Raw genomic sequence first — 24,555 nt, 5'->3', positions numbered from 1 at the left:
CCATTGTGATGCACAAAAACCCTGGGTGGAATTGGTTGAGTGTATATGCCTCTTCCACTGAATGAAAATGTTCTCAAACCACTAGCCAAGAGAAACTTACTTTACCCTTCCTCACAATGTGAAATTATCAACTCCTCAAAAAGGACTATTGCATGACTGCAACCTCCATTTAGAGATCTCACCTAGCATTAGTTTAAACGTCATCCAGGTAAAATGTACTGTACATGCACACATAGCCAGTGGCTTTAGACCATGGCCATAGATTTTGTTTTTGGTAGTATTTTACCTGTCCAAAAAATGCATTACAGCCCGGGCATCATGTTTAAATTCCTTTTTTTGGTCTTTATGTGTTTCCACTGTGCAAAGGCTTCTTAACAAATATTTATTTGTCTGTGTGCTATTTATCTTTTATCTTTGGTTTCTTTGCTTTCCCTAAAAGAAAGGCTTCTTTCTGTTTTAAGTTTGGTGCAGAAAGTTGTAAGTAAAACATTTGAATGAACATTTAACACAACTCAGAATTGTAAAAAAAAAAAAAAAAAAAAACAAATCAGGCCAAGGAAGCATTGATAAAAGGTTTTGAGATGACATTTAAAACACCAAACAGAGCAGGAAAATAAAGCTGCTTGTGCTGATATTTGAAATGGCAAGGAGGCAACACTTAAAATACCCACAAATACAAAAGGAATCCAACAAGATGAAACAGATGTGTTCGTCCAGCCTTGACAGTCTACTCTCTTCATGGTTCAGTATACACACACACACTCTCTCACACTCGCTCACTCACTCGCTCACTCACTCACTCACTCACTCCATGAGTCCTTTCCTTTGAGCTGACTTAACTGCTCTGGCACTCAGCCTTGTGGAGCTGCACCCTGCGAACTCTTGCCGTTCAGTTCCTGGAGCCATTCCCATGGAATCCCAGGCATTCCAGGCATTTGTTAAAGCTGGGCCGACAGGCGTTTCTTTACCAATCTATACGCTTAAACTCACCACAGCCACAGATTTACAACAGCTCACTGTTGTTTTACTGATCCTTTTAAAGATGGTGGCATTTCATTTTTTTTTAATCTACTCTCAAGTCACACAAGGCCTTGAGCCAGATGATTTATTAGTTTATTTTGTCATTCTTTGATAAAATAGGGTTTGTATTATTTGGGAAATTCATTTTAGGGTCGTCAAGGAAATCTGTTGTACCTTCACCCAATTTAGTTACACACATGTATGTACTGTATCACTATTGTTTAATATCATAACACCTAACTCCATAAAACGGCACTGATGTGTCAGAGCCAACCCTTAATATTTATTTTGATTGGACCCAAGGCTGAAAATGAATGAAGAATTGAAAAACATCATGTAATGGTGCTTTTGAAAATGGTGTTTTGTGAAAGCAGTTAATATCAGGCACTCAGTGCAACTGATTTTAGCATCTCAGAGCCTTTAAAATTATGAATATAATAAGGGTTTTTACCACATTCAAGGAAAGAAAAATAGAAACCTCAATTGTGAAATGTTGAACAAGAAAATGACAATAGATTTGTACATTCAAAAACAAGTCTTCCATTGTGATGTTTTGATACCGCAATCAGTGTTTTATCAATTTCGATCCTTTTTTTTTTTTTGACTTTCCATTGTGTGTCCCACAATGCTTTGTTTGTTATCTAAAGGGGATTTTGCTCAGTCTCTATCACTGTTCATGTTTACCTACATTTGCGTTGTATTGCTGATACTGTAATCTGTTGTTGATACTGCTGGAAACATAAAAACAACATGCACTTAAAAGACATAAGCATCATGTTAAAGCGTCAATAAAAACATTTTTATCCAAAGTGCACTAGAACCTATCTGTGCTGTATTGTTGTAGATTTGACCTCATTTGTACAAAGGCCCTGTGGCAGCAAAAAACTAATTTTTTGAGTGGACCTTCCAGTGCAACTGGTAAATTTCCCCCCCCCGCTTTTATTTCTTATTTATTTCTTCTGCTGCTCTTTAACTAAGAAGATTAATTGTGTTTGTTCAAATTTTGATTTTGAAAAAGACAGTGTTGTCGTTACATTAATGACGTAAATGTGACATTAATGCTTGATGTCATCACAGGTAGTCAAAGTCATCCACAGAGGTAGTCATTATTTAAGCCTAACACAGAGCCCTGGAAGGAAATGAAGATTCAAGGCTGTGGCGTGCGTCATTTGCCTGCAAAGTAGGCAGTGTACTTGCCCATCAATGAGTGCAGTGTTTATCATTTCTATTCCAGTCACGGACAAACTGGATATCCTGCTTGTATTTAATGACAGCAGCGGCAGAGCAACATTAAAAACAAAAAGTGCTTTTCCATGTTGTTGGTGTGTTTTTGTTCTATTATTGAAGGCAAGGGTCGGTTAATGAAATTGTTTACGTTTAGTGTTGTTGCTCGAGTCATCTCAACCGAGCCCTGCTGCTACTGAGTCAGACCAGTTGACAAGTGGTTGCCAATTGAAAATAAGACAAATATATCCAGTCATTTCCCACTGCTTTTTATAATGGTCATTTTTGGGCAACAATTTTAATCTTTTTTTTTTGTGGTGTGCTTAATTTTACTTTAATTAGATTTAAATGAAATTGAACATAGTTTGTTGAGTCTTAATCTTGGTCATCTGTGTTTTAACGCATGATTAAATATTTAGATATTAGAATAACAATCATCGGTCCTGACTGATATCTGTCTTGGGTTTTCTGTGTCATAAGTCAATGAAACTTCTTTAAAGGATCACTTGCTCATGTCATTCTTATAATCATAAAACAAAAACTTTAGCTCAGACTAAAATAATCTGCTAATCTGTCTTTCTTGGTTGTGCTGCAGCCAGCAGATATTTTGTATCAATCTGTTAATTTTTTTCTAATTGATTAACCGAATAGTTTCTGAAATGTCCAATAACAGCAATAAATACCCATCACAATTTTTCCAGTGCCCAAGGTAATCTCTTCAAACTTAATTGCTGCACGTCTATCTCTCTCCCCGCTTTCTCGTCTGCAACTGTCTTGTCCATTAAAGGCTGAAAAAGTATCTTAAATTTTTTTTTGATTAATTTGTTAATACTGGACACCCTTGTAGCTCACTGTGTAGAGCGTGAGTCCTTACCACAGAGGCCAGAGTTTGTGTCTTCCACTCGCTCTTCCCTGCCTTTGCTCTCTCTTTCTCTCACTATTGTATAAAGAAAAATGCCAAAAAATACTCACATTTGAGAAGCTGGAACTAGCGAATATTTGACATTTTGCATGAAAAATGACTACATTATAAAAGGTCCTATGACGTGCTCTTGGGATGTTTTTATATAGATCTTAGGTTAAGGTGAAGGCTTGACCAACTGCCACTTTGCTCGTCTGATGTCTCTCTCTCATGGGTGGGCCAAATTCTCTGGGCGGGCAAAGCAGAGAAATAGGAGGTAACCTTGCCCCTTATGACCTCATAAGGGGCACGATTCCAGATTGGCACATCTCAGCTTTCATTTTTTTCAAAGGCACCATAGGGGGACCATAGGCAGACTGGGGGGACCATAGGCAGACTGGGGCGACGCATATTAAAGTAAAAAAAACTCATAAATGAAATTTTCAGGCCATGGGACCTGTAAAAGCCAATTTTCTGTCAGTTGACTTATCAATTAATCAACGGTTTGAAAAACAAAACGAGAGTAAACCTTTACATTTAAGATACTGGAACAGACCATATGCGCCAATACCGTGGGGAGCTCTGTGAGGAGCGTCTGTCCTAATGTGATTGGTTATGTCGCTGTCAGTCTCCTGCTCCATTGATTCTTACTTTCCCACGAAGCTGATAGCGGATACGTGTCAGTGAAACTTCTCATCTCCAATTCTATCTGTATTTGTTTAAAAGGGCATGTGCCTGTGAGAACCCATGGAAGAAAACATAAATCGGCGCCTATGAAACAGACTACCAGTTTGGTGGTTGATAAATGACTTAATTGATTGTCAATCCAAATGGTAAAATATTTTTGGCATAATTGAATAGACTAATCATGTCTGTGCTACTTTGTAGCTGTTTTCATCTTTTAATAAATTCTTTTCCTTATGTCCTCCAAAAAACCACGCAGGGTTTTTTTCTTATAACTATTTAATTATAAGTAATTACCCTCAACCTATATAAAGGCTAAACTCAGAGTTGTTAGACATAAATCTGGATTTATCTTCAATCAACAAAGCCTGGGGCTGTTTGAGTCATTATAAAATAATTTGTTAAATAATTGTCTAAGTCATTGTCAGACTTAGACAATTAAAACAAAAGACAGGGACATCAGGCAGGTGATACAATGTTAAATTCTACATTGCATCACTTGCATGATGTCCCTGTCTATACCGGACTCTTTTTAAAAGTCAACATGTTGACCTAAATGTCATGTGCTCAATTAATTGAGTCATTGTAGATTTTGTCCATCTTTGCCGCCATCTCATAGGCAGAGACATGTAAGGAAATAGAAGTGGGGACTGTATACCATCTGTTCTTCACTAGTAGAGAGGAAACTAGACAGCTCTGTAATAATGACAGACGTGATCAGGGCCGAGACTGGTAATCACACTAAGGGCACTGTCAGGGGTTTTGATTCCTTTATAGAACTAGAAATGTTAAAGATGGTATAGACTGATCTTATTTATTATATTTAAATTGGACAAAAGAAAAGCTGCTCAGATGTGTGGCTCATATTTGCATCCATTGTTTTTAGAATGTTTTGTGTTCTTGCAATCTGTGTTATTCTGGCACTATACAGTTATAACTGCGGTAACGGCTGCTTTAGGGTCCTCTCGGTGCCCAACAAACCACTCCGAAGGCATTCTGTCACATTGAATGACTAACAAGAACGTCTTATGCCAGCCTGGTGAGAGCAAGATAGTCAATGATGTTGGCCTTTTGATGGTCTTCTGTCATACACCCTGCACCATCCACTCAGTATGCTGTACCATGGTTATCTATTAACATATACACTATAAATTAACATTGATTACCACCTTTGCTTTATTTTCATGGTGCACACATCCAGTTCACTAAAAATAGATAATTAACAATAATAATAATATGTTTCCTCTATACTTACAAAATCATCTGCCAGAAAAATAGGATTCTAGCAGGCAAAATAGTTTGTTATATTGGAAATTGAATATCTATGGGAACTTGTGATTAGCATGCTTTACTCTTTTATGGCATTTTTTAACTGTAAATAATAATTTGATCTAAAATTAGTCATTAATTACACCCCTATATGCAATACCAGTAAATTAGTTAGCTTTTTGTCTCTATTTTCTTTTTCCATATTTAGTGCATTACCTCATCATCCCTAAATATCTAGTCAGCTGTTGTGCTTTACATGCATGCAGTGCCAGGCAATGCATGTCACATTTGAAACATGACTCAACCGTCAAAGTTCAATTTTGGCAGTTAATTCCGTACTCAAGTTGCTGCTCTATTATTCTGTCAGTTTATTTTAAATTGTGAAAAGTGTGGAAACTTTGAAAGATTGCAATTTTCAAAAGTACTTTGTTCTTCTTTAGATTCTTCTCTTCTGGGCCTTCAGCAAAAGCTTTTATAAGAAACTAAATACTACCCTTGTCATGGCCGTGGAATTTTAATGACCATCCAGCGCACCACCGGATTCCAGTTTGGCATTTTCTGGGGTCTAATATGATCTGAACGCAGAAAGCCTGATCATGCTGCTGTTTCATTACTGCCAAAAAAGGAACTTGGAAAGACTCACCCCAAAATGATTTTAGGGAGGACTGTGGTTAATGAAAAGCACAGAGGCTCTTAATTTTAGGCAGGAATCCCTGTGTTTAGGGTATGGTGAAGTGTGGTCGTCCTTGCATGTATAAATAAATTACTAATGGCTTGCTGGTTTGCATTTTGATTTCGGTAGAAACTAGAAAGAAATAGATAACTCTACATTGGGTATGCCACATGGTGACAGACAGCAGACAATGAACCATTTATGAACTGTATGAGTCATTTCTTGCCACCAATGTGGATTCTTTCTGCCTTTCCAACACCCCACGTTGTTGAATCTTGCTGTTGGCTGGCAGGCTGCGCAAATCTGTTTCTTCACTTCCCATTCCCAAGGCGGCATCGCCCTGACAGGGTGTATCATTCTCTGTCACACAGTGGCCTGAAGTTGTGTGGGTTTGTTGTTGAAGTTTGTTTTGGGCATCAGGGATTAAGCATCTCATTGTGTGGTTCTGCTGCACTTCGCACAAACCGCATGACAAGAGATCAGACAGGCCCTGACCAGTGTGTAAGAGACATGGGAGGCAATACATACATTTAGGCTAAAGACTTAATATGTAGCCAAGTCGTAAACAGACCTAAGTCCAACTGCCGACCCAGCACATGCCTCCCAAAAATCCCATTGATTTATTGTTGTCAGGTGATTTTACGCTGGCCAAACGGAAGATAAGTTGTGGCAAGGCTGACAAGAGCAAACCCAAGCTGAGCATAACTAATTGACACACTGAGAAAAGACCTCTGCTCTTCAAAAACGGTGCTATATTAAAGGTTCAAAATGATAATAAAGAAACTTGGCTCGTATTTAGAGATTTGCATGTTTTAAGGAAAGAATGTCAAACTTCCAGTCTCCTCAGCGTCCTTCTCGCTCTGGGAGATCAAAGAAGGCTTGGGGTTGCCTCACTATATATATATACAGTGCCTTGCGAAAGTATTCGGCCCCCTTGAACTTTTCAACCTTTTGACACATTTCAGGCATTTTTTTTTTTTTTTTTGTGAAGAATCACCAACAAGTGGGACACAATTGTGAAGTGGAACTAAATCTATTGGATATTTTAAACTTTTTTAGCAAATAAAAAACTGAAAAGTGGTGCGTGCAAAATTATTCGGCCCCTTTACTTTCAGTGCAGCAAACTCACTCCTGAAGTTCAGCGAGGATCTCTGAATGATCCAATGTTGTCCTAAATGACTGATGGTGATAAATAGAATCCACCTGTGTGTGATCAAGTCTCTGTATAAATGCACCTGCTCTGTGATAGTCTCAGGGTTCTGTTGAAAGCGCAGAGAGCATCATGAAGACCAAGGAACACACCAGGCAGGTCCGTAATACTGTTGTGGAGAAGTTTAAAGCCAGATTAGGATACAAAAAGATTTCCCAAGCTTTAAACATCCCAAGGAGCACTGTGCAAGCGATCATTTTGAAATGGAAGGAGTATCAGACCACTGCAAATCTACCAAGACCTGGCCGTCCCTGTAAACTTTCAGCTCAGACAAGGAGAAGACTGATCAGAGATGCAGCCAAGAGGCCCATGATCACTCTGGATGAACTGCAGAGAACTCCAGCTGAGGTGGGAGAGTCTGTCCATAGGACAACAATCAGTCGTACACTGCACAAATCTGGCCTTCATGGAAGAGTGGCAAGAAGAAAGCCATTTCTCAAAGATATCCATAAAAAGTCTTGTTTAAAGTTTGCCACAAGCCACCTGGGAGACACACCAAACATGTGGAAGAAGGTGCTCTGGTCAGATGAAACCAAAATCAAACTTTTTGGCCACAATGCAAAACGATATGTTTGGCGTAAAAGCAACACAGCTCATCACCCTCAACACACCATCCCCACTGTCAAACATGGTGGTGGCAGCATCATGGTTTGGGCCTGCTTTTCTTCAGCAGGGACAGGGTAGATGGATGCAGCCAAATACAGGACCATTCTGGATGAAAACCTGTTGGAGTCTGCAAAAGACCTGAAACTGGGACGGAGATTTATCTACCAACAAGACAATGATCCCAAACATACAGCAAAATCTACAAAGGAATGGTTCACAAATAAACGTATCCAGATGTTAGAATGGCCAAGTCAAAGTCCAGACCTGAATCCAATCGAGAATCTTTGGAAAGAACTGAAAACTGCTGTTCACAAACGCTCTCCTTCCAACCTCACTGAGCTCGAGCTGATTTGCATAAAAGAGTGGGCAAAAATTTCAGTCACTCGATGTGCAAAACTGATAGAGACATACCCCAAGCGACTTGCAGCGGTAATCGCAGCAAAAGGTGGCTCTACAAAGTATTAACGCAAGGGGGCCCAATCATTTTGCACGCACCACTTTTCAGTTTTTTATTTGCTAAAAAAGTTTAAAATATCCAATAGATTTTGTTCCACTTCACAATTGTGTCCCACTTGTTGGTGATTCTTCACAAAAAATAAAATTTTTATATCTTTATGTTTGAAGCCTGAAATGTGTCAAAAGGTTGAAAAGTTCAAGGGGGCCGAATACTTTCGCAAGGCACTGTGTGTGTGTGTGTGTGTATATAGTAGATGTATATATATGTATATATATATGTATATATATATATGTATATATATATATATATATATATATATATATATATATATATATATATTGGTGTCTGGACAGACAAAGTGTCTGGAATATTTTACAATTTTAAGAATATAAACTTTTAACTGAATTTGAGTTAACCAATCAGTCAGTTTGTAGAAGGATGCATCAGTTGTTTAAACATATATTTCAATATGGATGAACATTTTTCAGTTGCTTCTGGGCCAGAGATGGGGACTCGAGTTTGAGACTGACTCAAGTTGCACTTAAGTTGCACACAGTGACTTCAGACTTGACTTGAGACTCATCCTCAAAAGACTTCAGCCTCGACTCGGACTTTATGTGCAAACTATCTTAATTTTTTGTAAACGTCTGATGAGCGGAATATTATTCCTCTCCCGTGCGTAACCTATAATCTAACTACATAGTACGAAACGCATCTCAGCGCAGCACCGGCCACAGTGAGGGATGTCGACTTGTACCAGCAGCTGGCACCTGAAATGCGCTCCTGAGGTTAGCGAACATGTTTAGCTCAGAATTGGACATCTTACGTCAGCTTGCTTCTTGCTTTTGCTTCGACCTACGGAAATAAACTCTGTCGTTCGCTAGATGAATGCTTGTTTGCCAAACTTTCCAGGGATTTAACGTTACGTAATCGTACCACCACATAATTTATTTACGTTGGCTACAGGTTTATTTTTTAATATTTTTTTTTAAGCTTATTTTTTGAGCTTTTCCACCGTTGATGGACAGGACAGTTAGGTGAGAGAGAGAAGAAATGCAGGAAATCGCCACAGGTTGGACTCGAACCTTAGAGGTTTATGCCTCGACGCAGAGGTCTAAGTATATGTGTGCCGGCTCCATTGGGGCCAACCAGGCCACACAGGTTAATTGATATAATAATACATGTTACAGTTTTATTTAATTGACGTAACACTGGGTTTGAGAGTCTGGGGGATATGTTGACTTACAGTAGTTTATAGACTCATTAGTTGTAAACACAGAGCACATTACATAGTTGTGCTCTGTAAGGAAAAATAGGTTAGTTATTATTTTAGCAATATTTTACCAATACCCTAAGTACCACAGTATTTGGTCTGTACTGTATGTTCATGTTTTAAAGCAAAATACAGTTTTTAATCTAAAAGTAAAGCATTCCTGGTTTATTTTTCTCATATCGCTATAGCCTGTTGACACTGATTATACTTATTATGACTTACTATGACTATAGGCTACCAAACAACTAATCAAAGCTGATACTGTGTGATAATATATAAAATAGTCAGAATAACATATGACATGCCTGGAATTCTTATATATAGCTCTGCAGTGTTCTGAGCAGCCTGGATGGAACGCAGCAAGTGATTCAACACTCATTATAACCACAAGAGACCTGACTTGGACTCAAACTCAGAGACTTGAGAGCATCTCTGTCTTGGGCCGTTGAAGTCTGTAAGAATTGCTAATGAGTTGTGGACATGATGAGACACGATGCTCATGAGGATGACCTGAGGCACCGAGCTGTTCAGCACTATACTGACAAAGCATGATTGTCTCAGCACGAGTTTAAACCCATTTACTACTGAATGTACCAGATTACTCTCATCAAGGACTGAATATAAATATTTTTCCGGAACGCTGTGTTCTTTATTCCGACTAGATTTAGTTGCATGACAAATTTAAGAACCTACTTGTGCTTAATGTCAGTAGAAAAGAAGCTGATTCATAGTAGTGAGGAGAAAGAGTACAGCAGCTCCAGTCTATGTGGTGCTTGTGTGCCTTGTTGTTTTTTTAATACCTCCTATTGTTGCTGTCTGACTGCCTGGGAGGAAACAAGTGATGGACACAAAGGGTTAAACTGGTGCGCATGTCTTCCTTGGAGATGGTAGAGGCCATTTGAATGGCTAGCTTCTACAGCTAGCCAACACATTGGCTAAGGCTGAGGGTGGATCTGCAGCTGGGCCTGTGCTCCGACATGGAGCCCTGCTAGAGGATCAGGACTTAGTGTGAGCAGACAGAAAATCTATTGTGTATATGTGTGTGTGTGTACATACATTTGAGGAAAAGTTAAAGGGCAGCTTTTGAAACAAACTTTAGAGACAGAAGGAAATATATCAAGGGGACCTTTTTGTTTTTCAGCGTGGAAGTCATCATCAGTGGTCTTTGTAAATCCCATTGGAGAGTAGATTATTTAGACTAGCAGGCTGGCGTAGATAAAAGGTGGTTATATCATTTGTTTTTCTAGCAACATGCCCTCTTTACCTTCTCCTCCCCTCACACTGCCATTCTCATGTTGCTGCTGCCGCTCCTTTCACACGTTCGTCATGAACTTAAAGACCTTACCTCTGTGAATGTAAGAGGACAGGGAGGTCTGTGTTCATTTGTTCGTGTAAGAGCTGACCTCATGACACTAATTACACTAAGCAGTTTTGTACACAGGCTCAAAAATAGAAAGCTAGCAAAGAAGATCACACTATTGAGATTGATTTCCTGTAATGGGAAGGACAGCACTCAAATTTCACTTGTGGTTGGTTTATGTGGCTGAATATTAGTTCAAACCTGTAAAAGACACACACACACTCACAAGATTATGGTCTAACCTGTAAACAGCCCCCGACTCATTATCTCCCCTGCTGAACAGTCTTAATGTGACATGATAATCTTAGCATGCAGGTCAGTCAGCTGTATTTACCTCAGAGAAGCCTCCATCCATCCTTATACACACACACACACACACACACACACACACACACACACACACACACACACAAACTTTAGTGCACATACTTACATACACACACTTGCCAGTCCTGAGAGTCTAAATGTTATGTAACGGGCTGATTTACAAGCACACACATGCAGACGTATGCACAAACAGCCAATCTACAGACTTCTCTCTGTCCTGTTTACACCCCCAAAATCATCACTGATCTTCAGTGTGTGTTTGTTTGTGTGACTGTCAGGACACATTATGTCTGTATCTTTCTATCAGTGTTTATTTCTTCTGCTTGTGTAGGTCATACTGCTCAAATGAGGCTTGTTTATTAGTTTTGTTTGTTTACTTTTAATTTGGGCTTAGCGATGCATGGATTTTTTTGTCATTGTAGTGATGATGTGAGATTTTTTTGGATATTGTAAATTGCTGACACTGTTGTACAACAACGGCACCAGCAGGGCATCAACTAAGGAATAGTTTCATTATCAGTAGATAATTAGTTATTTTTCTGATTAAACCATTAATAATTTATTTTTTAACCCTCTATTGCATGTTGTTGCCATATGGCAACAAATTCTTTTTCTTAGTGTTTTTCACAATAAACCATGTAAAATGCATTTTTTTTTGTTTAATTGTGTAAATAGGTCTTTTATTTTGAAGTTGTACTCATTTGATGACTTCACATACCCACACAGTCCTGTCCCCCCCCCCTTTTCCAGACATGTGCCACACTAAAGATCACGCCCCAGGATCAGCCAAAATGTCGTTGTTTTTCTCAATTTTAGAAGCATTTCTTTGAAAAAAAAAAATTCAACTGTTATCTGGAATAAGTAAACTTTAATTTTTCATCATTTAAACCAGTTAAAATGTTGTATTTTTTCTGTAAAAGGCTCAAATGAATTTGTTGCCATATGGCAACATTATGCAAATATTGACGTGAAATGTGGACATTTTGCCTAATTGGCTCAATTGAATTACTATGACTTTAGGCTACTCTAACACTATGTTTGCAATTATTTATAGTATTTTCAAAGAAAACATAAAATGTATTTATATTATGTTATTCCAGCCATTTTGTAATTAATATATTTTCTAAATTATTAATTACACACTAATTTAAATGTATTGCTCACCAATGAAAATGAGTTTTTCCAAAGGAAATCATGTTGGCGCACTCAAATTACCTGTTGGTCCACTGACATTTATAGTCAATATACCCATCTGGTTTAAATAAGGAGTTCCTAAAGGAAGATTATGTATCAGAAATATGTTTCCAGTGGCCATATAGTTCAGTAATTGTAAGTTTAGTCAGTGTGTTGTAATTATTTTGCCCCTAATCAAGTACATTGTATCCGTGTGTCTTCTTTCAGGTGTATATGACAGACTTTTAACAGTGTTATTATTAATAATGATCAAAAACTACAATTAAAACTAAACTAATTTGACTGTAAACACATTGGGCTATACATGTTGACACATATAAGTTGAATTTGTTTGGTAATTATTTCAATAAAAGCATGTTTTTAAAGAAATAATGGATTTTTTGGCACTTTCCACGAATGCGCGTTGTTGCCATATGGCAACAAATTACCAACTACCCCCCCTTCAATTTATTTTTAAATTTTTTTTTGCAATTGCATTATTTAAGTATCCTTGAGTAATAAAAACACATCAAGACATTTTTACCATGTTTAAAAAATAATTCATGCAATAGAGGGTTAAAGACGGAAAATAATGAAAAACGTTGCTATATATAAATATAGAAAAATATATGATTTTAATATAATTTTGATTATATATATTGTCATATCACCCAGCACTACTCTAAAAGAACAAAAAAGAAACCAAGCAATGACGTCTTGCACGTGTCTCACAAATACTGAATGCTTCAAATGTCATTTTATCCCCCTCTGTCTCACTTTCACCAAGCCTCCAGGATAAGTGTCTGTCTATTGTGAACTAGTGTTTGATCCCCACTGTTTTTATTCAACATGCTTGTTGGCCAATGACAGATGGTCTTCTGGGCCGCTGGTAAGTGCAGTGAGGAGGAATTTAACTCCCACTGATCTGACCGTATCAGAATACTGTATTGTCATTGGCGATTAAAATCACCTGTGTCACTTTGGGAACTGAAATACTATGTAGGTGTTTTGAAAGCTGATGCACTACTGTTTCCTGTCTCTCTTCCTGTAGCTCACATTCAGTTCTTAATACTCAATATCTTTTCTTTAACTTGTCTCACCGTTACTTCACTATCTTTGTTGTCCCCCTCCCACTGGCAGTGTGTCCTGTTCATTGTAAACATCGAGCCTGCACCAAGGACGACCAGTGCTGCCACGACCAGTGCCTGGGTGGCTGCCTGAAGCCCCACTCATCCAGCCACTGCGTGGCCTGCCGCGGCCTCCAGCACGAGGACAGCTGTGTTGAGCGCTGCCCTAAAAATCACTTCACCTTCAAAGGCTGGCGCTGCGTCTCCTTCGCCTTCTGCCAGGATCTCCACAACAGATGCAAGCGGGAGAAGGAGCGCAGCAAGAACCCCGACTGCCACGAGTATGTCATACACAACGGCGCCTGCATCCCTGAGTGTCCCTCCGGCTACACGACCATCAACTCCTCCGCGTAAGTGGACACTCATGCTGGTCTGATGGGCTTTTGAAGGACAGAACAATGTGTGATCTGTGAAGCTGTCTTAATATTCTGCATGCAAACACACGTCAATATTTAATCCTGGGCCTTTACAGAGGTAACTTGTTGATTATAAGTGTTTTATTTTTCCTACAAATTCCATCTAATTCTGTCTCGTTGCTGAAAACAAAAACGGTGCCTCAAGTTACAAACACGTTTTTGCTTACTACAAGCTGATTATAATTAAAAAGACTTCTAGCCATTATAAGAAAAGATAAAAGAGACTTCATCAGTCTATACTTACAGTGAAGTAAAGTACGTAGTGGAATGAAATTGTGTTTTTCTGGTCCCAGTGCAAAACAAAAGAATGAACAAATGAAGATAAGGTGCTTACAACAATGTAGAAAAACAGGTACAGAACAAGACAAGGTAAAACATATATTGCAAAAATAACAAACATGAAGTGCAATAAGAGAACTACATAAGAAGCTGTTGCTGAATCTGGAGGATCTTGCCCGGATGTTCCAGACGGCAGCAGGGTGAAAAGTCAGTGGGAGAGGTCCCTTATGATCTTGGAGTCCCTGTTTGTGCAGTGTTAAATAAATGTCATGGATGGAGAGGAAAGCTGTCCCAATGAGCCTCACTGAGAACCACTGAATTCTCAACTGAACTGAGAAATTAACAGATTGTTTTATAAAAAAACACTTTTCAGTTGTTCACTCAAAAGATTTGCTCATTTAAACCAGTCTCGAATAAACCAACACTAGTACAAGTCTTTGATGTTAGTGCAGACGTTGTCCAGAGTATTTGTGGTGAACACCATTCATGTTTCTGTTTCCCCTACCCTACCTCCAGCCCCCCCCCCCCAAAAGAATGACAAAAGGATACAATTATTCTATATATTCCTATAAATTCCTTCTCAGTATCAAGCGGTAAAATTTTTTGAAGAGGAAAAAAGCTAAACAAAATCAACTTAAGCAACGGCAGCTTTTGTGGGGACGCCTCCATGAGTGATGTGTGCAATTATGCAGTAATAATTTGATTGGTGTATACAAAAGGTAGGAAGAATAAACAGAAATGCACAACATAATATCTATAATGTCTATAATAGTTTTTCTAAGAACATACAATCATACAAAGTGGTTGTCATTTAGCAGTAAAATAAGAACAGTGCGTGCGTGCGTGCGTGCGTGCGTGCGTGACCGTGACCGTGACGTGACCACAGACAGCTAGGTCAAAGTGGTGCAGCGCAGTAGGAAGCCTGGCACATTTAAATTTTTGATTTTTACTCTGTTTCCATCCAACATTTCTTTGGCTCATATGCTGCACAAAATTGATGGTCGTTTACCAACTTCTGGTGTTTGCATTGCAGTTTGCGAGCTATAGACATAGACAAGATGTTTTTTTTCCCTTTTCACTACATCTGTAATTTACAAGCTGGTGCGTGTGAGCGTGTGTGCGTGTGCGTGTGCGTGTGTGTGGTTGCCAGTTAAACACCAGTGGAGTCAGAGAGGCATTCAGGACAGACTATCAGTACCCCGGGGTGCTAGGCCTCAACTCCCCCTGGCTGGCTGCAAATGTTTGGAATTATTTGGAATTATGCTTTAACAAGTTTCATGACAAGGAGCCTCTTGGTGTGCAGATTTGAGCACTTCCTGCCAGGTGAACAACAATCTCATCCAAACCTTTAGACTGCTGTTGACCTGTGGTGAACTTTGGCATGTTAATTTCTTAGCCTTTTGACTTTGACTCCCTTTCTGTTCCCTTATGGCCCATGTCTTCTCTTTGACATCTCTCGCCCGTCCCTGACATTGAGCTAAGCTGTGGAAATGAAAGTGCTTTGTGGATAAGGATTATGAGTCTATAGGCTGTGCAGATGTAGCACTAGAGAGGGGAAAAGGTGAAGATAGATCAGGTGAGCTATGAGCCAATGATGTGGGAATGCGCTGTCAGTATGGGGATTGTACAGACGTTTTTTCAGGAAATAAGTTAATATCGTTGACACACAAACCCATGGCCATATATCTGTTATGAGAAGAGACTAATAATAAAAAACATTATATAAGCCAGGTTGTTAAACTCTGTTGTCAAGGTGAAGGGTTGGGGGCATCTTATTTTCAGTTAATTCAAAACAAAATAATTAATATAAAGCTTAATTTTTTGTGTTTTGCTATGCGTACAGTGTGGCTAAGGACTTATTTAAGGTAGTTATATTCCGTTTTTTGGTAGAGATCACATCACCATTTGTTTGTGAAAACATAAATATAGAGAGACTTCACCCGAGATCAGCAAGCTGTAGTTCTCAGCTCTACGCAGCGTTTTAGCATATTACAGATTATTGTTTAGCTGTCATTGTTTATTGCTCTTCTGCTGAACGTAAGGTCTTTTCTTAGCAGTACAATCACTGTCTAAAACATTTTGTGTACGCTTCTTCAGGGTTTTCGGCCATGCCATCACCTGTTGCAGCAGTCCTCTTTGTCTCCAAAGCTAAACGTTGATGTTGTCCTCTCTAAGTGCTCTCCATTTTGTAAACATAACAATGACAAATACAAAGAATTTTGTGGAGCCGATAAGCTTAATTAGCTTCGTATCAACTCATTTGGCAATGGCTTGAATGTAACGGACTTTCATTCAAATAAAATAGTTGTGCACTATACTTTAGCTTCAAAGTTAGTTAAAAAGTTTCACAAAAGACCTTGCAACCAAAGTAAGCAAAAAAACTAATGGTGCCGCTGACTCTATCTTAAAAGCAACATGGATGAGTTTTAAGGTCCTAGTATTTCTGTGTTGAAGAATCCTAAAAAAGGTGGAAAATTACTACAAATAAGACTATTTACTATTTGTCACATGACAAATTCAAATACATCTTCAAGTGTAATGTAATTTGTAATACCCACACACATTGTTATCATGCACACGTTTTCTTGAAATTTGTTTCTAATCCTGGTTTTTTTTCCTTTTCTTCTATAGGCTCAACTGCACTCCATGTGCAGGGCTGTGTCCCAAGGTATGTATGGGTTTAAAAACAGTGGACTCAGTCACTGCTGCCCAGGCTTTGAGAGGCTGCACAGTTCTCAACGGGAGCCTGGTCATCAACCTGCGGGGAGGAAGTGAGTGTCTGTGGGTTTTTTTTATTAATATTTAACCAACCATCAAACTGTTAATGATATTTAATAATACTCAGGAGGGATAACCAGCCAGCTCTCTCAATATTGTTTCCTATTATTGTCAGGAGGCAATGCTAATTGCTAAATTTCACATGCCTCCATAAATCTTGACCTCTATCACTTACCGGTACCTTGTTTGTCTATGAACTAACTTGTTTAGCTAACGCCAGTAATATTTCTGTTGAGACGTCTTAACATTCATTTGGAGATAAAACCATGTTAGTAAGAAATAAACATTGTGATGGTGTAAAAGAGACAGACTGGGAGGGAGATGCGATTTTGTTGATGGCAAATGTTACGTTACAGCCTCTTGTCATGATTTATGTGCCGGTCCTGCACAAAAAAATCCGTCAATCCCTATTTAAAATATAAAAAATAAAAAAATAAAAATATTAAAGTTGTGGGACCCCCTCTTGTTAATTACATTTTTTTGTCAGCACAGCCTAAATAGGGGAAATGTATTAATAATATTTTTCAATAAAAGAAAACTGTGACGCCGTGAACTGTTTGTTGCCAAAGAGCAGCTGCCTGGGAGCTTTTGTAATAAGCATGCTGTTGAATCAGAAGTCATTTCAAGGCTATTGTCTTTTGGTTTTCTGTAGACAACATAGCAGCTGAACTGGAGGCCAGTCTGGGCCAGCTGGAGGAGATCACTGGCTACCTGACAGTGCGACGTTCCTACGCCCTCGTATCCCTCTCTTTTTTCCGCAAGCTCCGTGTTATTCGTGGAGAGAACAGGAAATCGGGTAGGACTCCATCCTCTGAGCCTCATCTCATCCTCGCCATGTCTGAGCCTCCTCCTGTAATTATGAGTTAAAAGCGGGAAGGACTGACCTTTTCAAAATGTCTTTATGTGGTAACTGTTTTTGATTAAATGTTCCCAAATCATATATGAGGCTTCAGTCAGACAAGCACAATGGGCTACACTTACAGTAGAAAAGGCAAAGAATAGGCATACGATGCAAATTGTTGGCTTACCGTGCTGAAATACTTTTCTGTTGTTACTTTTTAATAATATCCTCAGCTAAATGTGAGATGTTTCATGATAATATGTTTCATGCAATCTTGTGTGTTCTTTTCCAGGAATTACTCATTCTATGCCCTGGACAACCAGAACCTGCGGCAGCTCTGGGATTGGTCCAAACACAAGCTGACCATCCTGCAGGGACGCATGTTTTTCCACTACAACTCCAAACTCTGCATGTCTGAGATCCGCAAGATGGAGGAAGTGACTGGGACCAAAGAGCGGCAAGTCAAGAATGACATCGCCTCCAAGACCAACGGAGACCAGGCCTCATGTAAGAACCTCTGCTCTGAAGACATGTCTGTTGTTGCAAGAGTTACTATGGCAACAGAAAACACCAGAGTCTGCCCTGTTACAGATGCAAGCATAGTCATTGTTATGATGGCCATTTCCTGTCCTTCTGTTTGCAAACGTCTTCCGGCATACTGTAGGACCAACCAAAAGAGCAAAGCAAAGCACCAATAACTGTTAACATTGTAACGCAGTGACATAGGTGTTTTTGACCTTTCCGTCATAAACTACATGTTTGATTCAAGGTAAGAGACAGGGTGCATGAAGGAGTTCACTGAACTTGTATATCGATTAAGACAATGGGATAATCTCTCTTACATATGTTTTTGATATGTTTTCTTTATTAGCCTAAAGAGGCACGAAATAGAGTGACTGTTATCTCTCTATAATATAGATGGAACAACGTACATCATTTCTCGCTTTACTTTGAGCTTTTCCTGCTTTTTATTGCTTTTAATTGATTAATGTCTTCTGTGTTCTAAGGTGAGAACCATGTGTTGAAGTTTACCCAGATTCGAACCATGAGCGATAAAATAATGATCAAGTGGGAACCCTTCTGGCCTCCAGACTTCAGAGACCTGCTGGGCTTCATGGTGCTCTACAAAGAAGCGTAAGTAAAGTAACTCTTCAGCCATCATTAACAATCAGACTTTGATCTCTGCTAGACAAATATTGTTTTCACCTGCTTAAATAGATAAGAAAGCGATGTATAGACATATGCATAATATGTATAGTCTTTGTAGGTCTGCCACTTTTTTTTTAAAAGAATAATTAAAAAAAAAAGTGGAGCTTTACAAAGTACTGCAATCAGGAAAATATCCTCCCTTTGAACCAGCATCATTTTGAGGGTCTCTCTGACCTTATTGATGTTTTTTCTTTGCTGACTGGTCAGATAAATACAAGGATAAATTGCTGTAAATCAAAACATCAAACTAAAACTCAGTATCCTTTCTCAACTGTAATACAATTTAGGCCTACATATAACACTTGTTTCTTTTGAATACCGTTGTTGTTTTCCCCAACAACAGACCTTTTCAGAATGTAACCGAGTTTGACGGGCAGGACGCCTGCGGCTCCAACAGCTGGGTTATTGCTGATGTGGACCCTCCTCGTCGAGCCACAGAGGGGGACAAAGAGCAGTTAGAACCAGGTCATCTCATCCTGCCGCTGAAGCCCTGGACGCAGTATGCCATTATGGTGAAAACCCAGCTCTCAGCCTCTGACGAGCACCAGGTCCACGGAGCCAAGAGCGAGATCATCTATGTTCGCACCAACGCCACCAGTAAGACTGATTGAGATTTGTATTGTTCACTGTACAACCTGTAACTTAATGTGTAGCTATTATCACTGGTTCTGCTTTAATTTCCACTGCACTGTAAGTTCCTGAACCTAAATTTCATCACTTCTCAGGAGGTGGCACTAAATCTTAGTTACAAGTATTTGCAGAGATATTGAATGTTGAGTTGTTTTAATACCAATACCAGTATTGGGAAAAACCTCCAATACTGCCTAAAATGGTGGTATCGGAATTGGCGAGATGAATCCATCTTAGTTTCAAAGAAAATCAACTACTATACTTTAGTAGTTTTACTGGGAAAACAGCCATTTGCTAATGTTAGCGCTTTGCTAGCTCATTAACAGGCCAAACTGGAAATGAATTCTACTTTGACCCTCTAACAGTAGCCTACACAAAATGTTGTACTGGCAGCTATTGTTTTGAAGCAGCAAAGAAGAATTCATTTCCGGATTGGTCTGTTTGCAGAGAGTTTAACATAGTGTATTCTCGTATTGTCAGACCTATCTCCACAGTGCTGTGTCAGTTATAAAAGGAGTGTAAAAAACTGCTTTTCTGATGTATCAAATACTTATGTCATGCAACAAAATGCAAAGTAATATTTGAAAAGTCATTTAATGTGACTTTCTGGATTTTTGTTTTAGATTCCGTCCTCACAGTTGAAGTGTATCTATGATAAAAATTACAGACCTCTAAATGCTTTGTAAGTAGAAAAACCTGCAAAATCAGCAGTGTACGGTATGAAATACTTGTTCTCCCCACTGTATCCTTTTGCAAGTATAAACAAAACAGCTATCTGAAGCATTGTTTTTTTTATTGACATTCATGAAAAATGTTCCAAACATTGGAAACCCAAGGTTGAACCCCAAACCAAACCTTAAAGGTTAGTAAAAGTTGAGGTTATTAGAAACTCCAGGTTACGGCTTGTGAAATTCCTGCAGAGGAAGAGATCTATTTCTTCTCCTGTGCTAGAATTAAAGTATTTTTAGGATTGTCTTAAATACACATTTGTTGTGGTGTTACTATCATTGACTAGTGGACTCGTGTGTCAGTCTGGCAGCTGCCAAAATAGAAGAGGAAGACAGATTGCATGATCTGCCGGGGGTGCCACTAACCAACAGTGTGCTACTGCGTGCAAGGTGTCTGCATCAGTCTGACACACGGCAATCATAAATCTCTTCCCCAGTACTTAATTGTACTTTGCCACCCACAGTGTTCATCGTGTGCAGTTTGAGTTTGTCGCAGTCATTATGACCTGTCTAACCGGCTTCCTTTAACACAATGTGCTCTTCCTTCCTGATAAACCGCATCAAACATGGCATCCCTCGCTCACACGAAACAGGCCTCCAGCAGAGACGCATCACTCAGTCACTCAGTCGTGTCAAGGGAGGGTTGTTTTCTGTCCGTCTAGCAACTGCTCCGGGTTCCTGGTCTGTGTCATGTCTAACCAGCATACCTCATCAGAAGGGCAACGCTGTCATTACAAATAAGATGTTACTGGACAATGTGGTTGGACCAGTGTGTTGCACCGTCATGAAAAGCAGATAACACAATTGCACTGTGACGATGAATCTCGTGTTTTTGTGTCCCCTTAGGGTTAAGTCTTTAAATCCCAACACACCTTCCTCCCAGTTGTTCTCCTTCACACACACTTTTCTTATGAAGTACAATTGTCAACACTTTGTTCAATGATGTATAATCCAGGAGACTTTTAAGATGTCAATTGTCTTTTTTTTAGCCTCCCACACCTCTGATTCAAACATAAACTCAAAAGACTGCTCACCAGACAGTCAGATGTACAGTGATGCCAGTTAGTGTTCCTGCCACATGTGGTAACCTCTTTTTGTACTCGCAGCACAAAAGATGCACTTTATCAGAAGCCCACATTTGATGCAAATCAGAGATCACAAAGCATATTAAGTGTATAATAGGATAGAAATCAATGATTATGTAGCTGCAAAACCATTTGTAACTGCATTTAATTCTCACCAACAACTAGTACTTGGCACCCCAATCTTGCGTTTGCATATCACACAGTGACTCATGTTTATTATGCCTCCTGTGTTACTGCTGCTAATCTGTGTTCATTAATAAAAGAAAAATATAAGTCAAGTTTCTTTTGCAACTTGAAAATACATTTTCCTGTTACATATGTATACAGAATGTAACATTGTTGCAGAAACATTGTCGACAAGTTACAACTGATGTAAAAAATCAATTCAGGCAATTCTAAATTGATCAATCTAAAATAAGGGTAAGAAAAAACATTCTAGGTGAATGTTAGATTGAATTCTTATATTTTATATATGTATATGTACAGTATATTTATATATACTAAGTATTATTTGAAATGTCTTTTCTCACAGCCACGTTTTCAAAAATTCAAAATACCACACCTGCCAAAACTACCGAAAACCAGAACTGAAACTAAATCTAAACCACAGCTTAACTAAAACTACCAAAGCCACACTGGAAAACACGATTAAATTAAAACTGAAATAAAGACAAACACCAATAAAGAAAAAAATGTTATATTACAACAAACAAAACAAGGCTCTCTTCTGCACTAACCAGTGTGCGGAAACTACTACTACTAAAAAATGCAAACAAACAAAATATGGACATGCAGAACTCCATTTTAATCACTCAGATGTACAAGAGAAAAACACATATATTAAGCATTGTAATAAAAAAAAAACACAGAAAATTCCCAGAGCATGCAGCTGTTGGCCACATAGCCAACACCCTGCCAGTAAGTGTGTTTCTTAAGTTATACTGTAACATTAAATGCAAATTAGAATGAAAGGGCACTCTCCTCTGCTATCTAATTCCCAATAAATCATTTGTAGAAATTAGCTAAGTGTGACAAAAATATATCAGGGTTCTTCAAGGTCTAGATCTTTAGATGTTTTTGTGTTTCAGGACTAAAGGTTTTTGTAATAATGAACATCCCTTTTACATTACATCTCTTTTTTTTTTTTTTACTCAACTGGAGTATTGTGATCAGTTGAAGTACATGTTAAATTCTTACTTAGCTGTACAAACAGCTCATGGTTTGGTATACTGGCTTTTTTTTTTATCAAATTGACCAAAGACCTTTTTATTACTGAATATTATCTTGTCAACATTTCAGGCTGCAGTTTACACTCCTGCCCGTTCAGTGTATTGCAAGTCATTTAAGTGTCTCCGCTGACATTAGACACCAGAGTGGATGCATTCATAATGTAACCTTTGTTTTAATGTGTGTATCTTGTTTCTCACTTATTTGTACTTTGTATTTTTAAGATATTTGTGCTTTTATGTTTTTGTTGTCACTGTTAAGCAACCAGCTGGCCTTCAGGGACAAATACAGGGCTTTATGGATAAACAAACAAAAGTATGCTTTAAGAGGCCCTTATTACTTGTTAAACCTCTGTATTTGTGTGATGTCTCCCCAGAACCCTCAGTCCCAATGGACCCCATTTCCTCGTCCAACTCTTCCTCCGAGATCATCCTCATTTGGAAACCTCCCAACGACCCCAACGGCAACATCACTCACTACCTGGTCTTCTGCCAGCGCCAGCCTGAAGCCAGCGAGCTTTACAAGTTTGACTACTGTCAAAAGGGTGAGCCACATTGTTTATTGTTGTCCTGTTGTTGTGTCTGCTTCTGGGTTTGTGGTTTTGTGTGTCTGAGAGCGAGAGAGAGAGAATGTCTTTTGCCATCTTTACATTGGCAGAAGAGCTCTTCTCAAAAAGCTCTTGGCTTCTTCAAGTTGCTCCTGTCTGCTCCCAGGAAACTCTGTGATGACTCTGATCTGAATCCACTTGATGGGTAATCATATTAAGATTTTATTTTAGATTTTCCAAATATTGATCCACATTATCCCCTTTTTTCATTTTTCATTAGTTGTAGAAGCCCTGGCAGAATTATCTAAACCCAGAGTCATATTTTTAATTAAATGAAAACATTAAAATCCCTAAAACTGGAGTAAAAATGTCCAAATGACAACAGAAATATGTCTAAAACACACTGTGCATGGTGTCTTACTCTCAGCAGGATGGACAGAAAAGTACAGCAAGAAAGCCATTGCAGCATGTGTTTTTACTTTGAGAACATTTTAAGCATAGTGACCCCTTGTGAATTCAACCGAATGCTAATCTGTACCCACCGAGCAAGAAAATCAAGTGCAGTTAAAGTGAATCGTTTGTTTGCGTTGTATTATGTCGCTTAATCTATGTGAAACCTGGCACTGGGACATCAGGATTCTTCCTCTCACTCCGACTCACGCTTAGGCGAAGTTCAGAAATTTATCTTGGTTGGGTTATTCCTTGTGCAGCCTGATCTACGTAGAGGCCCTGCCATCAGTGCCGTTCCATGTCAGCACAAAACAGAGCCCAAACGTTCCTCTTTTACACTCCCATAACTCCCACACATCTGGAGAGATGGGAGTCTGCAGGGAGCTTGTGTCACTTGTAATTTATCTCCAATAGAGAGTAGAGAAGGTGAAGACCAGGGGATACCAATGATATCCATGCCCCTCCAGGGTGTGTGTGTACTTGGATACTTTTGCATAAACCTGAGTGATGTTTTTGTTAGAACCGTCATTCCATTCTGTCTGACTGTGTGTCTTTATTTTCTCTGTGGTTGCCATATTTAACTCCATTTTACTAGGGATGAAGTTGCCGTCACGAGTACCCACTCAGGTTGACAGTGACGAGGAGCACAAATGGAACCAGACGGAGGAGCAAGGCTCGGGCACACGATGCTGCGCCTGCCCCAAAACCGACAAGGAGCTCAAGAAGGAGAAAGAAGACTCAGAGTACCGCAAAACCTTTGAGAATTATCTCCACAATGAAGTCTTTGAGATCAAGTAAGACAACTGACAACAGAGTTGTCTTTTTCAGAATTAAATGTAAGAAAACTGTTTACTTAACTTTCGGTTTGCGTCAAGTTGGAATAAATCAGAAAGGCATTTCTTTTCTTTGTCTACATGTTGTCAAACTTGATCCAGTTCAACATTGCTTTCAGTTTAGCTTCCTACACAAATAAGGAAATCTCTCGTGCACCGTCTTTTGTTTGGTATTTGTATCATGCTTGCACTTTGGACAGTTTCTAATAATGTTACCAAATACTTTTA

The 24,555-nt window shown here is 38.9% G+C and overlaps 1 protein-coding gene and 1 long non-coding RNA gene across 2 annotated transcripts in view; both read left to right on the top strand.

Moving 5' to 3' along the window:
* The window catches only part of LOC116698725 (uncharacterized), a 350,926-nt gene that overhangs the window by 160,026 nt on the left and 166,345 nt on the right, over positions 1-24,555 (top strand). The window lies entirely within an intron of this gene.
* Positions 1-24,555, top strand: part of insra (insulin receptor a) — a 53,584-nt gene that overhangs the window by 18,534 nt on the left and 10,495 nt on the right. The window contains 9 exon segments of the mRNA XM_032530805.1: positions 13,318-13,654; positions 16,631-16,770; positions 17,430-17,561; positions 17,564-17,573; positions 17,911-18,125; positions 18,626-18,752; positions 19,171-19,424; positions 22,874-23,041; positions 24,090-24,288. Of these exon segments, the coding sequence (XP_032386696.1) occupies positions 13,318-13,654; positions 16,631-16,770; positions 17,430-17,561; positions 17,564-17,573; positions 17,911-18,125; positions 18,626-18,752; positions 19,171-19,424; positions 22,874-23,041; positions 24,090-24,288 (1,582 nt within the window).

The sequence above is a fragment of the Etheostoma spectabile genome, chromosome 12 (assembly GCF_008692095.1).
Source record: "Etheostoma spectabile isolate EspeVRDwgs_2016 chromosome 12, UIUC_Espe_1.0, whole genome shotgun sequence".
Classification (NCBI taxonomy): Eukaryota; Metazoa; Chordata; class Actinopteri; order Perciformes; family Percidae; genus Etheostoma; species Etheostoma spectabile.
The sequence above is the reverse complement of the archived record's forward strand: the minus strand, read 5'-3'. Positions and strand labels throughout refer to the sequence as shown.